Source organism: the organism of the source record quoted next, unplaced genomic scaffold (genome assembly GCF_019419815.1).
Source record: "Pyrus x bretschneideri cultivar Hongxiangsu unplaced genomic scaffold, Pyrus_bretschneideri_v1 Contig6, whole genome shotgun sequence".
Lineage (NCBI taxonomy): Eukaryota > Viridiplantae > Streptophyta > Magnoliopsida > Rosales > Rosaceae > Pyrus > Pyrus x bretschneideri.
The window spans coordinates 9,141,905-9,160,669 of NW_025999798.1; the positions used below are offsets into that span (position 1 = coordinate 9,141,905).

An 18,765-nucleotide genomic window follows, 5' to 3' on the forward strand; every position below is an offset into this window, starting at 1 on the left:
CTCCTGACGAGATTCTGAGAACACCACCACCAACAATGAAATTGGCCAACCCCTTGCAACACCCATCAACATTTAAGTTTTATCTAACATCTATGGTGGAAACCATATTTGCCTAAGCCAATCTTTCACGTAAGTAATAATAACTGAGTTGGAATCACTAAGGAGAGAAAAATCATGTTTAAAAATATTTTTGTTTCGCCAATGCCACAAAAACTAGTAAGTTATAGAAAAAACCAAGACTAATATTTTGGAAGAGATATGATTTTGGAACTAATTATTAGTACATGCATCAGTAAAAAACTATCAAGAGCAGGAAATTTTCTTCAAGCCTTAGCAGCAAAAGAACAATCTCTAAAGACATGAACAATTGATTTAAAAACACCATCACATTTCCCGCATGAAGAATCCTAGCCAACCCACGTCTAACCCAGTGTTCATTGATCAATAATTTGTCTAGCAACAAAAGCCAAAGAAAAAAGAACACTTTAGGATGAAGATGCAACTCCCAGATAAAGCTTCATCGCTACTTGGTGGTCATATTAGCGTTTAGGTTCAACACATAGGCAGATTTTACAGTAAAATTACTATCACTAATTGGTCTCCATATACACTTATCTAACAAGCCACCAAAATACTATCCACAATAATATTACCAATTTTAGAGACAATTACTTTAGAAAGGAAATGGATCAAGCATTTTGCATCCCAATTCCCACTATAGTAAAAATCAGCCACATACGACATAAGAATAGTTGGCAAAAGACACCATTTTGAATTAATTTTGATAAATCCTTTAATAATAATAATAATAATTTTTTAAATAAAACCAACCAATTTTGAAGTAATTTTGAAAAATTCATATAAATTAAATATTTTTTTTAAAGAGTACGATATTTATTAAGATGATAAGGATACATACACGAAGGAGATTAGAATGCATAAGTGGGTCTCAATAAATATTAAAGACACCATTTTGACTATTGAGCATAAATGGAATCGTCTAAGTTGAATACACTCCAAGTATCTCCAACTTTTTGAGTAATTAATTTGTTGATGTTAATTTTGGTCAACACGTTATTGAGTGTTTTCCTTGAATTGGAATATCGAACCGAGTCCTTCAAATTGGAGCCCTAAATCTAATTAAATACTAGTAAATAATATACTCACCTTGTATGGAGAAATTTTTAGTTGTGACGAGAACACGAATAGTACATCACGTGTTTTTATATAAGTGATGGAAAATTTTAATTTTTAAATTATTAATCTTTTAACACACATAACCCACTATTTATATATAAATATATGATGTACAACATCGTGTGATGGTGAACTTGAAAAATCTCACTCTCGTATGGTATGAAACCAAAATTTATTATTTAGTGCGTTGCAATTTCAAATTTGGAATAAACCTACAAAAAAGCAATGTTATCAAAAACAAAGCAAATGCATCAAATCACTAATATGGACGGGTGACGTGTGGGTCGGGTTCGCATGGAATAATAGTCTTTGCAAAAGCTGAAGAGAGACGGCTTTTCGAAATGATGGCTTGCTTCCTTGCTTTGCGGAAAGACAACATCAACAGAAACAAAAAGAAAAGGGTAGTGCCGGCCACACATGTCATTCTATTTCTCATATGTTGTTTTCAATTTTTTACCGTGTGATTAAATGAATGTAATTAAAGAATAAAAATTAAAAAATAATAAGTGAGAAGTAAAAAGATGTATGGATAGGACAACTCAAAGAAAAATCAAAATATTCATGTTTGTATAACTTTTCAAGTGACAGTAACATTAATATTAATTCAGGTGTTATAATTATGAGTTGGTAATAATAATGATATTTTATGAACATAATGTGGTGACGAACTGAATTTCGAACATCTTCTTACCTTGAAAAGAAAGATTGATGCTAAGAACATAAAAATTATAATGAGATGTCAAATGGGTACATTATACCTACATGTGGTGCAGGAGTAGGCTAAGGTTCACAATGGGCATCAATAATGTAGTTCAAATTCGTCTTTGTCAAGAATTGAACCTAATACTTCTGACTTACAAGTGAAGAGGAATAGTATTAGACCGCAGTATTAAGCAACGAAAGCAATTACTTAAATCAAAATAAAGTTTAACACTCAATGATTGCATGTTTAAAAATATCATTAATAATAAGTAAAAAGAGCAACAAACATAATGTTCACTAAATAATCAAAAGCAGTTCAATCTTAAACAACCAAATAAGCAAAAAAACAAAAAAAAACCTTCAAAAACTCTAACTTTAAAGTTTAAGTTGAATATATAACATTGTTATATAATAAAATTGAGCAAAATACCCTTGTAGGGTGTTATTATTGGCATTCAAAATATCTCATTGTACTCCAAATTTTTATATTTTGAAAGCAAAAAAAATTACGCTTATAAGAAATACATGATGAGATTTTAAAATGATAACAAAAACAATTTTTAAATATAGAACATTATTTAACAGAAGTAATTTTAGAATCTACAAAACATTAATACATATAAATATTAGATGAAAAAAATTTAGGGATCCTTCCAAATTTTAAGATCATGTACGACTACACCTTTTACTCTCCCTCAACACCCTCTCCGATAATTGCAACAGCTATACAGTCACCACTAGACAAAATACACAAATCTCCTAAGCTGCACAAACTTGCTAAGCGGAGCAGCGTAAAACACTAAAAAATATTACCTAAACTAAAAAGGAAACCACCAGTCAACTCGTCTCCACACACATGTAATGTTCAAAATTGACCGAAAGATAGAAATAAAAACTCCAACAATATTCCATGAAATGATTTTCTTATGTACGTGAAAGTCAAAGTTCCAATATGATGTGCTACATCCTGTAGAATTATATCATCTCCGGGTTTTTTCGTGAATCTTGAGGATCAATTAATACAAATCATTCATAAAAAATTGTGTAACTACAGTTTTTTTTTTTTTTTTTTTTTTCACACAAAACAAATTTTTTTTACTGTTGAAAATATAAATAAAAAAAATTATAACCACACAATTTTTGATCAACAGTTGGTATTAATTAATCTTCGGAATCTTCAGTAATAAAATGAGGATCCAATTCCATATCCACAGCTCTTTAGTAATTGGAGTTTTGTAGCATTATTTATTTGTCTCCTTATCTGTCTAAATTGGAAGTTTCCCCTTGAACTCTTATGAAAATACAAATTATTAACATGGACACCTCTCAAAGCTCACAGTTTCTCTCGGCTGTGACTTGTGAGAATATCTCATAGCAATTTTGCGGTCTACCCAAAACACAATTATGTAACATTATTATGTCACTCAAATTATAACACATAGAACATATTTAATGAGAAATGATAAGAAGACTCTCAAAGTGCGATATTGACTCTCTACCACCTCACAGTTTAACTTTAATTCTTATGTCAACATTAAAAATTATTGTGTACAAAACATGAGGTGATAGAGAGATCATCAAGAATTCCACTTCTGAAAGAGTATCTTTAGTATATCTCTTATTTTATTTACATAAATAAAACATATCAATTTTAACGTTCTCTCTTATTAAAAACACATAAAATAATACATCGTGACATGTGTTTTTAATACACATAATAATATCTTCGGAAGAACTTGAGCCTTGTTAGGAAGAAAATTCCGAAAGTGCTTTTGGGAAAAGAGGGTATTGGGCTGCTGAGTAGAAATTTAATTGCAATTTTCAAGATGATTGGGGGACCAAAAGCATTGTCGCATGAGTCCCACTAGATTCTGTCATACAAGCTTTTGATGTGAAGCCTTTTTCTCCATCTAAATCTTTAGCTTTTGATAACAAAGCTCCAAAAGTTGATGGGGTTAATTAAGTTTTTTTTTCTTTTTTGGTTAATCATCTTAGATTCTTAATGCTTTATTACTTGAGTAAGGCATGCACTTTAAAAAGGATAACAGCTCAAGCTCAATCATGTTGATGTTTCTCTTGCTAAACCATGATTAATTCGGAGCATCGATCAAGTTTAATATCTTCTACGTGTTATCACATTACTAAGGAACTACCAACATCATAAGCGTATAAAGGAATGAATAATTCTTTGCTTCAATCTCTAGGTTGACAAACACTTGCGCTGTATGAATAACTTTCTGAAATAATGTAAACATACATACTACTTCATAGATGGGTTTCCATTTTAACAAGAAGTATGATATCCCGTTTCGCACCATACAACTAGTCGTCTAATTGTCTCACATCCCTCTAATTTTTTTTTTTTTCCCTGTAAAGGAAGCATGTTAGTTGAAGCTAGCAAAAATGAACAGTAGTAGATGCTTGAAAATACCTTGTGGTCTGGCCCAATATCAAATTTGAAGGGCCAATAACATAATTTTTCCTTCATTCATTATTCACCAAAAATTTTGAAGTCTAGAAACTAATTTTCAACGGGTAGATTTTAGAATTTTGGGTTTTCCAACATTAATCTTGTAGCCTTGTTGAGAAGCCAAACATCAACTTTCAATTGGCATCAACGAGGGAGGAGAAGACAATGCATAACACATTATGGCACTCAAGTCAGTGTTTGTTCATTATGTTTGTAAAGAAAAAAATGCAGAATAATATAATGTTGGTGGGATTCTAGTTCTTTTCTGACCCTGTGTGTGCATTGGCGTCTACTGCTTTGTGGCAGTTTTGTACCAGAGTGCTTGTGCTAGTATGGAGGTACTTGTACTTATGGTAGTCGTTCGGAGTTTTATTGTTATACTTATTTGTGCAGATTATCACTAGATCAATATTTGGTCACTAAAGAATATACTCATACAAAAACCTTTGTAACTACATTATCGTGTGTTTATAATTGCGTTCTTATTTGTTAATAAAAATTACTATTAGTTCTCATTGTTAATAAAAATAAAAGATAGAGAGTAGAGAGCTTCATTTGTAGGCGGTTCTTTTGACTTGCACCGGGTCCTTCGGGCAAGAACTTTAGATCTTTGGGCTTACAACTTTTTCTTGTCATGAAATGGGTCTTAGCCTGTTAACAGCTTTACCCAATTCACCAATCAGTCCACTTACCAAAAACAGAAAGCTTACAAAAATGAACCCATTTTTAGACAAAATAAAGTTATAGCCCCCATGTAATAATTTCTTATCATATGAACCCCTTGAGTAATAAATCAACTTTGGACAGGTTGTTCATTATGTGTGTCCTTTCCGACCACTTCAACTTAATAATTATTAAGGAAAACTAATGAAAATGACTTGAAAACTTCGAGTTTTAACAATAATGACAAAATAAAGGGTAAAGGAAATAGTACAAGGATTGACTTTTTAGTATAAAATTATGGTTTTTCGTTAAAATAAACAATACTGGAAGCTTTTCGTTAAAGTTCTCTAATACTTATCACGTGCAAATTATCTGATATTTTTTTATAAACGTGAAAGTAAAAAGGATGAAAAATTAATTAAAATTATATGCGACAAGGAACTATTGGATGACATCATAGTGAGGAGGGGTCGTGACTTCATTGCCCGTCGCATATTATCATGGACGGAGAATTATTTTGTTCATGAAAAAATTCATTTAACTCCCCATGCATGCAAACTGGGGTTGACACTTCAAAACAAAGGAGCTTTTCAATAGAATACCGTTGTTGTTTTTGTTAGGGTCCCAAGGTGTAATATGCTTATAGTACAAGAACGATGACTTGATCATATAACGCGTTGGTATACTTAGTTGTATACTCGTGAAATGAACAAAGAATATTCAGGATTATGAGTCTATATTCAAGAATTAGAGGTCGATCATATTTTTGAACTTATAGATTTTAACATATTGTTGTGTTAATTAAGGGCTAGTGTTTGCATTGTTGACTTGTGAAAGGAACAAAACATATTCAAATAATCACACTGAAGAGTTTGAACACATTTTTTGAACGTCTACATATAATATATTGTCATATTACGAATAAACGTCCAAGTGCAAACAAATGTTCAGCATTTGTGTGAGACAAAGGGCGTCGGATTAGAAAATATGGAGAATTAAACAGGAAATCCAAAAGGATTGGGGAAAAGGAAAATGAAAAGAATAAAAACTATCAAGAGCAGGAAAATTTCTTCAAGCCTTAGCAGCAAAAGAACAATCTCTAAAGACATGAACAATTGATTTTCCCGCATGAAGAATCCTAGCCAACCCACGTCTAACTCAGTGTTCATTGGTCAATAATTTGTCCAGCAACAAAAGCCAAAGAAAAAAGAACACTTTAGGATGAAGATGCAACTCCCAGATAAAACTTCATCGCCACTTGGTATTCATATTAGCGTTTAGGTCCAACACATAGGCAGACTTCACAGTAAAATTACTATCACTAGTTGGTCTCCATATACACTTGTCTAACAAGCCACCAAAATACTATCCACAATAATATTACCAATTTTATAGACAATTACTTTAGGAAGGAAATGGATCAAGCATTTTGCATCCCAATTCCCACTATAGTAAAAATCAGCCACATACGACATAAGAATAGTTGGCAAAAGACACCATTTTGAATTAATTTTGATAAATCCTTTAATAGTAATAATAATTTTTTAAATAAAACCAACCAACGTTGAAGTAATTTTGAAAAATTCGTATAAATTAAATTTTTTTTTTTTAAAGAGTATGATATTCATTAAGATGACAAAGATATGTGCATGAAGGAGAATAGAATGCATAAGTGGGACTCGATAAATATTAAAGACACCATTTTGACTATTGGGCGTCAATGAAATCGTTGAGGTTGAATATGCTCCAATTATCTCCAACTTTTTGAGTAATTAATTTGTTGAAGTTAACTTTGGTCAACACGTTATTGAGTGTTTTCCTTGAATTGGAATATCGAACCGAGTCCTTCAAATTGGAGCCCTAAATCTAATTCAATACTAGTAAATAATATACTCACCTTGTATGGAACCAAAATTTGTTATTTAGTGCGTTGCAATTTCAAATTTGGAATAAACCTACAAAAAAGCAATGTTATCAAAAACAAAGCAAATGCATCAAATCACTCATATGGACGGGTGACGTGTGGGTGGGGTTCGCATGGAATAATAATCTTTGCAAAAGCTGAAGAGAGACGGCTTTTCGAAATGATGGCTTGCCTCCTTGCTTTGCGGAAAGACAACAGCAACAGAAACAATAAGAAAAGGGTAGTGCCGTCCACACATGTCATTCTATTTCTCATATACCGTTTTTAATTTTTTACCATGAGATTAAATAAATGTAATTAAAGAATAAAAATTAAAAAATAATATGTGAGAGGTAAAAAGATGTATGGATAGGACAATCCAAAGAAAAATCAAAATATTCATATTTGTACAACTTTTCAAGTGACAGTAACATTAATATTAATTCACGTGTTATAATTATGAGTTGGTAATAATAATGATATTTTAATAACATAATGCGGTGAAGAACTGGATTTCGAACATCTTCTTACCTTGAAAAGAAAGAATGATGCTAACAACATAAAAATTATAATGAGATGTCAAATGGATACATTATACCTACATGTGGTGGGGGAGTAGGCTAAGGTTCACAATGGGCAGCAATTGTGACAACCCGTCCTGAATTATAATATATTTTGTCCTTGATAGCGTGGAAATGACTCTTATGCCCTTGAACGTTGAGTGTGTTGTGTGAATGAGCTTAGGATTTGGACCAATTCATTTTTCTTCCTAAGTAGTTGGACCCAATTAGAACTTAAGAACTTTTTATTTTTATTTTTATTTTTATTTTGTTTGGTTGGCCAACCTGTACCACACACACACACACCCGTTGACCTCTCTCTCTCTCCCTCTCGGATTTTCTTCCATTTTTCGTACAACCCGTACGGTCACTCTCTCAAATCACTTCATCACTCATAGATTGAGGTTGTGGATCTTATCTTCGTGCTCCTTTCAAGCTCAGGAGTCGAACTATAGCTTTGGTTGAACGTGAGGACTTCGGAAACTCGAGAACCAAGGAGCTCCGACGAGGTGCACTGTTACTCCGTCGTGATCACAGATGTTTCGTTGAGTTTTAGGGTCCTAGGGAGTCTTAATACTTCTTCGTGAAGCTTATAGAAGAATTTTGGAAGGTTTTGGATGTTGGGACACTCGAATTCGTCGAGTTGCAGGGGTGGCCAGACTATCGAGATTTTTCCGGCCAAATTCCATTGGCTTTAGGACCTAAAAGTGGTAAAGATATGTTCTTTTTGTCCTGAGCTTCACATTGGTACCAATTTTATGAATTTTGGTTGAGAATTGAGTAAGTTATTGAAGTTTGAAGTTTTTCCAGAAACCGGCGAATGCAACAGCGGCCGGCGCCGGAATCCGGCGAACCATCGGAGACAAAGGAGAATATTCCGTCAACTTTGATGAAATATGCTAACGGCGTAAGGTAACACCATTATTTTTTAGACGAAATATGCTGTTATTTAATTGAATATTCCCTAACGCCGTTAGGGATTCTGTCCAACATGCAAGGCACGTGCCTGCCTGTGGCCATGCCTTGGCTGACGCATTAGGGCGCGTGGGAACTTAGAAATTTTTTCTAAAAATATGGTGATATTCGTGGGGTTGAGTAGGCCACGATGGAATATTCAAATGCCCCAATTGAGCAACGTATGAGAAGTTATTACCTAATTTTTTATATGTGCTTAAAAATAACATTAAAATAGTTGTTTCGCATATAGGTGAGACTTTTCAAGAGGACGAGTGCAGTCAAGCAAGACTCAGGGGCTACGACCCTTCCACATATCAGTAAGTGGGCTTTTGGTTTTCAATATATATATGCTTGGTATTTTCCCAGAAAACGTGTCTAAATGGACTTGTGTTTTAAAATGCCATGCCAAATGTTTTACATTTAGAATATGCATTTAGTAGTTGCATATATTTATGTTTGACGCTGAGGATGCTCAGGTAAGTTCCAGGTGAGTTTATAGATTGTGGATGTGAGTTGCATGATTATGCTGAGATGTATCTATAGCTCATAACCTGCACCCCGGTGTTAGTGCTCCAGCCCATGGTTAGGGTACAGTCCTTCACGTGATGTTCACCTCCTGCACCATACGCTCACCTTGGATCCAATTTAGGTGCACAATCATGTCGTACAGACCACTATAGGTGGTTTTGACTTGTAGGTGACCCGCAATCATTCGCACAGTCTTCATGTGATCGTAGCACTTGAGCATATTTATTTATACCCAGTCCTGTCGTATAGACCACTTTAGGTGGTTTCGACTTGTGTGCAGGCATACTTGTTGAGCTATTGGTTGAGCCGTACATGTCATATTAGGTGACTCCAGCTGGATGGATGAGCTATAGACTCAGCCATACATGTCATGTTACTTGACTCCGGCTGATATGTTACTTGTCATTGACTTACTTCACCTAGTTTACCTAATTCGTTATACTGAGATTTTTGGCATGGTATACCTATGGATTTTGCTCTTCTGAGCATGGTTGTGATATAGATATATATTCTAATTTCTGGAAAATTATACAGGTTTTACGGCGAGGGGTTACTACCTTTGATAATTGAAATGGTTTTGAAAAGCTTTGTTTTTGCCCACTTACATTTTCTATTTTGCGCCCCTCCAGGTTTTAGGTAGGAGTGCTTGTTGGTGGCTTACGAGGAATTGACGATGGTTCTGACAGATTATCACTAATGTAGGATCATCTCTGGTATTGTATAATTAGTATTTGTCTTGCTGGACTGCACTTAGGCTACCTATGCTCTGATTATGGTGTATCACACTTAAATATCGGGATTTGCACTTATATTTGCTTAGTGTAAATTAGTTAGCTTGGTTCTTAGTTACTCACATTTCTTTTTATCAATATCATTTCCGCACTGCGCACATGGCTACGTCACCCTCACATGACGATCAGCACGCCTTGATTTTGGTTGGGGTGTGTCGGCAATAATGTAGTTCAAATTCACCTTTGGGAAGAATTGAACCTAAGACCTCTGATTTACAATTGAAGATGAATAGTACTAGACCGCAATACTAAGTAGCGAAAGCAATCACTTAAATCAAAACAAAGTTTAGCACTCAATGATTGCATGTTTAAAAATATCATTAATAATAAGTAAAAAGAACAAAAAATATAATATTTACTAAATAATCAAAAGCAGTTCAATTTTAAATAACCAAATAAGAAAAAAAAAAAAGAAAAAAAGAAAAAGAAAAAGAAAAAAAAACTTGAAAAACTCTAACTTTAAGGTTTCAATTGAATATATAACATTATTATATAATAAAATTGAGAAAAGTCCCTTTTAAGGTGTTATTACTGGCACTCAAAATATCTCATTATACTTCAAATTTTTATATTTTGAAAGGAAAAAAAAAAATTACACTTATAAGGAATACATGATGAGATTTTAAAATGATAACAAAAACAATTTTTAAATATAGAACATTATTACATAACAAAAGCAATTTTAGAATATAAAACATTAATACATATAAATATTAGATGAAAAAAATTTAGGGATCCTTCCAAATTTTAAGATCATGTGCGACTGCACCTTTTACTCTCCCTCAACGCCCCCTCTAATAATTACAACAGCTATACAGCCACCACTAGACAAAATACACAAATCTCCCAAGCTGCGCAAACTTGCCAAGCGGAGCATCGTAAAACACTAAAAACTATACCTAAACTAAAAAGGAAACCACCAGTCAACTCGTCTCCACGCACATGTAATGTTCAAAATTGACTAAAAATAGAAATCAAAACTTCAACAATATTCCATGAAATGATTTTCTTATGCACGTGAAAGTCAAAGTTCCAATATGATGTGCTATTTCCTGTAGAATTAGATCATCTCTGGATTTTTTTACTGTGAATCTTGAGGATTAATTAATACCAACCATTCATAAAAAATCATGTAACTACAGTTTTTTCTTTTTTATATTTCTCACACAAAACGAATTTGCCTTATTGTTAGAAAAAAAAAAAAAAAAAAATTTGGAGCCTCACGATTTTTGATCAATGGTTGGTATTAATTAATCTCCGGAATCCCCAGTAAGAAGATGAGGATCCAATTCCATATCCACAGCTCTTTAGTAATTGGAGTTTTGTATCATTGTTTATTTGTCTCCTTATCTGTCTAAATTGGAAGTTTCCCCTTGAACTCTTATGAAAATACAAATTATTAACATGGACACCTCTCAAGGCTCATAGTTTCTCTCGGCTGTGACTTGTGAGAAGATCTCGTAGCAATTTTGCGGTCTACCCAAAACGCAATTATGTAACATTATTATGTCATTCAAATTATAACACATAGAACATATTTAATGAGAAATGATAAGAAGACTCTTAAAGTGCGATATTGACTCTCTATCACCTCACAGTTTAACTTTAATTATCGTGTCAACACTAAAAAATATTATGTACAAAACATGAAGTGATAGAGAGATCATCGAGAGTTCCACTTCTGAAAGAATCTCCTTAGCATATCTCTTATTTTATTTACATAAATAAAACATATTAACTTTATCGTTCACTCTTATTAAAAACACATAAAATAATGCATTGTGACATGTGTTTCTAATACACATAATAATATATTCGGAAGAACTTGAGCCTTGTTAGGAAGAAAATTCCGAAAGTGCTTTTGGGAAAAGAGGGTATTGGGCTGCTGAGTAGAAATTTATGGCATGTTTACATATGGGGAAAGGAAATGGCAGAATGGGAGTCATTCCCCATTCATGATTATTCCTCTGTTTACCAATTCGACCGGAATGCACATTGTTGCAGGACCCATGTAAAATCAAGAGTTCAATTCATGATATTGACGGAATTGGATTACTTACACGGAGGTAGTATTTGGATTCCGGGGAGAAGGGGTCATCCGGAATCAAAACTTTCTTCCCAAAGCACCCTTCACCTTCAGCATTCCCTTCCATCTTCTCGTTGTCCTCCGCCATCCTCTCCAACAGCTCTGTGCTCCTCCGATGCCGCCTCTCTGCGCCCCATGCATTGCCATGTCGAACTCTTTTGATTTGGGGCTAGGTTGCCGATTCTAATTCCAAGGACTGCAAATTCAGACTCTCGTTAGAATTTATAAGGGATAAGGATTGCAATTGGGCATCCTTAAAACACTTGAAAGATCAACCATTCAACAACATATTAGCTTGAATCATTACACAGAGCCGCATAGGGAAGGTCATGGCAGAGCATAATCAAATCAACCAAAAATAAAAATTTACCTAGAAGGCTTACCTTGAATCCTTGATGGTGAGGTAGGGAGGGAGAGCAAAGAATGGTCGGAGTCTTAGGGAGGGTAGTCGCGGTCGAGCGTGAGTGAAAGGGTGAGGAGGAGGCGTTTTGTCAGCATATCAGAGAACGAAAAGGACTAACCATATTGGATTTAAAAGGACTTAAAAAGCCCTTCTCACATAAATTAAAAATAAAATATTTTTTTTAATTAAAGATAAAAAAAGATTAGCATATAATATAGATTATTTAGAATAGGGGCATTTTAGTAATGACATTAGTTTTCATTCGGATTCATAACAATTAGTAAACAACTTATATGGACTCAACATCATTTCTACTTCGTTTCCAGACAGATTTAGTAAACAACTTCAATAGGAATTTGATTCTGATTTCACCTCATTTCAATTCCTCCTCAATCCAATTCCTCCTCAATTTGATTACGGATTAGTAAACGCGTCCTTAATTGCAATTTTGAACATGATTGGGGGACCAAAAGCATTGTCGCATCAGTCCCACTAGATTCTGTCATACAAGCTTTTGATGTGAAGCCTTTTTCTCCATCTATATCTTCAGCTTTTGATAATAAAGCTCCAAAAGTTGATGGGGTTAATTAAGTTTTTTTTTTCTTTTTTGGTTAATCATCTTAGATTCTTAATGCTTTATTACTTGATTAAGGCATGCACTTTAAAAAGGATAACAGCTCAAGCTCAATCATGTTAATGTTTCTCTTGCTAAACCATGATTAATTTGGAGCATCGATCAAGTTTAATATCTTCTATGTGTTATCACATTACTAAGGAACTACCAACATCATAAGCATATAAAGGAATGAATACTTCTTTGCTTCAATCTCTAGGTTGACAAACACTTGTGCTGTATGAATAACTTTCCGAAATAATGCAAACATACATACTACTTCATAGATGGGTTTCCATTTTAACGGGAAGTATGATTTCCCGTCACGCACCATACAACTAGTCGTCTAATTGTCTCACATCCCCCTAACATAATCTTGTTTAAGTAGGAAGTTTTTTTTGTTTTTGTTTTTATTTTTTATGTTTTTCTTTTTCTTCTGTAAAGGAAGCATATTAGTTAAAGCTAGCAAAAATGAAAAGGAGCAGATGCTTGAAAATACCTTGTAGTCCGGCCCAATATCAAACTTGGAGAGCCAATAACATAATTTTTCCTTCATTCATTATTCACCAAAAATTTTGAAATCTAGAAACTAATTTTCAACAGTTAGATTTTAGAATTTTGGATTTTCCGACATTAATCTTGTAGCCTTGTTGAGAAGCTAGACATCAACTTTCAATTGGCATCAACGAGGGAGGAGAAGACAATGCATAACACATTATGGCACTCAAGTTAGTGTTTGTTCGTTATGCTTGTAAAGAAAAAAATGCAGAATAATATCATGTACTTCTTTTTTGACCCATGTGTTGGTGGGATTCTAGTTCTTTTCTAACACTATCTGTGCATTGGCGTCTACCACTTTGTGGCAATTTTGTACTGGGGTGCTTGTGCTAGTATGGAGGTACTTGTGCTTGTGGTAGTCGTTAGGAATTTTATTGTTATACTTATTTGTACAGATTATCACTAGATCAATATTTGGTCACTAAGGAATATACTCATACAAAAACCTTTGTAACTACACTATCGTGTGTTTATAATTGCGTTCTTATTTGTTAATAAAAATTACTATTAGTTCTCATTGTTAAAAAAAATTGGGCTCCAAGTCGCATTATCTCGTCTTTCTCCTATGTTTCATGGGAGTGTATGCTCGTTGATTATAGATACACTCCCCCAAATGCATCTAAATTTGAATTCTCATTCTCATAATTTAAAAAAAAAAAAAAAAAAAACCTAAAATATCGCTGGAATTAAAAATAAAAATAAAATAAAAGATAGGGAGTAGAGACCTTCATTTGTAGTCGATTATTTTGACTTGCACCGGGTCCTTCGGGCAAGAACTTTAGGTCCTTGGGCTTAGAACTTTTTCTTGTCATGAAATGGGCCTTAGCCTGTTAACGGATTTACCCAATTTACCAATCAGTCCACTTACCAAAAACAGAATGCTTACAAAAATGAACCCATTTTTAGACAAAATAAGGTTATAGCCCACACGTAATAATTTCATATCATAGGAACCCCTTGAGTAATAAATCAACTTTAGACAGGTTGTTCATTATGTGTGTCCTGTCCGACCACTTCAACTTAATAATAATTAAGGAAAATTAATGAAAATAACTTTAAAACTTTGAGTTTTAACGATAATGACAAAATAAAGGGTAAAGTGAATAGTACCAGGATTGACTTTTTAGTGTAAAAATGTGGGTTTTCGTTAAAATAAACAATACCGGAAATTTTTCGTTAAAGTTCCATAATAATTATCATGTGCAAATTATATGATATTTTTTTATAAACGTGAAAGTAAAAGGGATGAAAAATTAATTAAAATTATATGCGACAAGGAACTATTGAATGACATAATAGTGAGGAGGGGTCGTGACTTCATTGCCCATCGCATATTATCATGGACGGAGAATTAATTTGTTCATGAAAAAATTCATTTAACTCCCCATGCATGCAAATTGGGGTTGACGCTTCAAAACAAAGGAGCTTTCCAACAGAATACCGACGTTGTTTTTGTTAGGGTCCCAAGGTGTAATATGCTTATAGTACAAGAACGATGACTTGATCATATAAAGTGTTGGTATACTTAGTTGCATACTCGTGAAATGAACGAAGAATATTCAGGATTATGAGTCTATATTCAAGAATGAGAGGTCGATCATATTTTTGAACTTATACATTCTAACATATTGTTGTGTTAATTAAGGGCTGGTGTTTGCGTTGTAGACTTGTGAAAGGAACAAAACATATTCAAATAATCACACTGAAGAGTTTGAACACATTTTTTGAACGTCTACATATAATATATTGTCATATTACGAATAAACGTCCAACTGCAAACAAATGTTCAGTTGATTGTCTAAACATTTCAGCATTTGTGTGAGACAAAGATATGGAGAATTAAACAGGAAATCCGAAAGGATCGGGGAAAAGGAAAATGAAAAGAATAGAAATCTTGAGAAGATAGAAGAAAGAAACTCTAAGTAAACATCCCTCTCAACATTTGGCACTTAATTTTGATGTACCCCACTACCAGACAAAAAACAACCTAAAAATCTTAGGCGTGGCAATCCTAAGTGGGGTGCATTACATCGTGCTAACTAATACGCGATGCTTCCACGTCGTCTCTACTGCCTATCCCCACAACTCCCACATTCGATACCTTCTTTCTCCTCGTACCTCCACCGTACAATCGCTCTAAATTTTTCCGCTAAATTTCTAATTAAATTTAGAAGAAAAACCCCACTTAATTACGATTTAATCCTACTTATTATTATTTTTCTTACTCCGACGATCGACGAACGTTTGGTACACGACGTTACCGGAGGCGGGAAACTCGTCCACGGAGCAACTCCGGCACTTCAGTCCAAGCGGCTCCAATGCCCCCGCGACACGCATCCACACCTCGTGGCTCGCACACGTGGTCGATACCGACATCGTCGCCGGCCTGAAGATTTGGACGACCTTCTTCAGCACCCGAACAACGTCGTCTCGATCGTCGTAGACCGATCCCACGCACTCGAAGCTCGCGTAGCTGTAGCCGTCTTCCGGGGTGACGTGGATGGTGGAGTGGCGGTTCCCGTAGATACCGTTCATGGAGTACCCGCAGGGGTCGAATGCGAAATCGCAGATCAGAGCACGAGGGTTAATTCCGGATATTCCAGTGAGCGCAGTCATTTCTTTGCCGGCGGAGTCACCGTCGTATTCGGTGCCGGGACGGAGGAAGAAATTGCGGGCGAGGTCGCGGTCGAGCTCGGTCATGCAGATTTCGAGTGTGAACAGTCCGCCGTCGCTGTCGTCTTCTCCAAAAGCACATTTCGTGTTTTCTGTGGATGCGGAGAACACGTGCCATGCATGTGAGGGGGTTTTGGAGGGCATGACGTTTGCCTTGCGGTAGCAGAGACTGTCGGGAAGAGATTCCTCCAAATAAACGACCTCGTTTTGGAAGTTGGTGTAGGGAAAAGGCTGGGCATTGGGGAAGATAAAGTTACCGCGGGTGTAGCGGCAGAAGACGAGGGTGAGGCCGAGATCTAGCGACGCATGGCGGAGAAGTGGAGGGATAGATTTGAGGAGCTGGGTGGTCCCACAGGTCTTGATGATGATCTTGGTAGGGTAGACGAAGAGGCTGGACTCGGATAACACGTAGGCGTCGAAGTAGTGATTGGCTACGGCCGAGACCACAGTGCATTGTACGGCATGTAGGACATGTTGCAAGGACTCGAAGTCAAGGAGGCGAAGACCAAGACCGAACGACGACCCTACATTTTTACGGTCGTCCCCAGAGAAGTGCAGCTCCAAACGCTTCTCGAACCCTTCAAAACCAGAAACCGCCATTTGGGTTGTTTAGGTTTAGGTCACACGCAAATTGTAGGGTAAACCCTAGTAAGATAGCAAACAAGTGCCCTGAAAGAGGAGCAGAAATCAACAAGTTCCAAATGAAAGAATGGGTAGGAAGAGATGGAGAGAAAGAAATGAGTTATGAGAGAGAGGGAGAGAGAGAGGTTGTGAGGAGGAATGTGGAGATGAGAGAGAGATGGTGGGGTGTGTGGAATTTATAGGTAGGAGAGAGAGAGACAGAGAGAGAGAGAGAGAGAGAGAGAGAGAGAGAAGAGGAGGAGGAGGAGGAGAAGGGGCATGCTGGTGTGGCAACCAAGAATCATGATTGCAGGCATATATAATGAAGTGAATAAGGATGATGATATGTATATTGAAATTTGCTTACGATTTTTATTTTTTTGTGAGCAAAATCTTTTCCTTTCAGAAGAGCAGAGAGAGACAGAGAGACTGATGTGCAAGCAGCGGAATTTATGTCCACGCGTATAATTTGTACCGGAACCCTGCACTTGTCTCCACTTACTTCCAGTCGGCAGACAGTCACTGTTCTCTCAGAACAAATGCATATTGCCAATTAGTGATTTGTTACCACTTAATTAATATCAATTTGATTAAGATGAAAAACATATTCGACCTATTTAATAGGTTCAAATGTAAATCTTGAAATGGCACAAATAATGTTATGTTTACACAGTTTTAATAACGCATAATAGTTAACGAATTCAATCATGCAACAACTCGATAAACATACATTTAAAAAAAACAATTTTGAGTTTTCTGAAGTTTTTTATTTGAAATCATAGTATGTATTTCGAAGAAAACGTCGAGACGGTCAAAATTTATTGTTTGCTATTAGGGCATTTTAAGGGTTTCGAGGTCATTTGCATGAGTTTGGTAGAAATATTAATAAACTTTTAGAGGTTGCATTTGAACTTAATTTGAGAATTTTCCCGTCTCTTGTGGATTCCGGACTGTGTTATAAGGTGTAACACTGGTTAACAGATATTATTACGATCGTTGCTTGCTTTAATTAACAAGTTTAATTTGCATGGTATAAGTTGTGCTAAATTGCATATATAATTTCATTTCATGTTTCTCTTGTTGTCTAAAAAATAAGCAGAAAAACAGGGGAGGTCCTTGACTGATTGATGTTGGACCAAGAAACAAACATCATCAGTAGGCCTAGTAACTAATTTAAAAATTAAAAAAAAATGGATAAAGTTAACCCTAGCTGCCAGAGAGAAGAAAACCTAAGAAAAAACCTGTCGAAGCCTTTGGTCTTGGGATCGGCGGCATTTCTTCTTACTTGATCCCTTCTCTTTCTTTTCTTGTTTTCAATAGAGTCGGTATCTCGCTTTGTTGAGGAGAACTTTTGTAGTTGTGGTCATTCTTTTTCATGAGGAGGAGAGTCTTTGTAGCGGTTATGACTTACTACTCAACTCCGAATCTTAGAGCGAAAATTACGTTGTGTGTCTTGACGGTATTAGGTCTAGCTCGCAGAGTTTAGGCTTTGCGAGCATATCATTCTTGTTGGTTAGGTGTGGTTCTTCCGTTCTTGAGGAATCGTATCTCTAAAGAGTTTATTTTGCGTTGTGTTATTTTTTTGTTTTGTTTTGGTTGTGGTTTCGTTATTTGTTCGCCAGGCAAGGACTATGAGGACATCTTTGTGATGTCTCATAGCAAGGCTTTTTTGCCGAAGAAGCGTAGTCTTTTGCGAGTTCATTAGAAAAGTAATGCAATATTTTGTTCTCATGAGCGTATTTTTCCGTTTGGTTTGATGTGGTTATGTGGGGAAGGTTTTCTATTGTCTTTTTGTTATGTTTGTAATCATAAAATTGTATTCCTGATCAATGATGTTTCTCATTCTATTTCATTAATGAAATATTTATTACTTAAAAAAAAAAAACTATTTTACGATTGTTAGAATTGGACATATGGATTGGTCCATATTTGTCTGCTCAGTCACAAGTAGGTTGTAATTAGCCAGGGAATTGTTGTTTGAACAAGAACCTTAATTATCATCACAAGTACATGCGGAAGATAGTTATATGTTTTTCTGCC

The 18,765-nt window shown here is 35.2% G+C and overlaps 1 protein-coding gene across 1 annotated transcript; it reads right to left on the reverse strand.

The window, feature by feature from the left end:
* Nucleotides 1-15,249: 15,249 nt before the first annotated feature.
* On the reverse strand, nucleotides 15,250-16,893 carry LOC103943565 (S-adenosylmethionine decarboxylase proenzyme 4). Its single transcript, XM_009353873.3, has one exon. It carries the CDS (start codon nucleotides 16,702-16,704, stop codon nucleotides 15,634-15,636), a length of 1,071 nt encoding a protein of 356 aa, XP_009352148.2. The 5' UTR covers nucleotides 16,705-16,893; the 3' UTR covers nucleotides 15,250-15,633.
* Between the last annotated feature and the right edge of the window lie 1,872 nt (nucleotides 16,894-18,765).

Bases quoted from the DNA above. Each gene is read 5' to 3' on its own strand.
- LOC103943565 (XM_009353873.3), bottom strand. From the start codon at position 16,704: ATGGCGGTTTCTGGTTTTGAAGGGTTCGAGAAGCGTTTGGAGCTGCAC.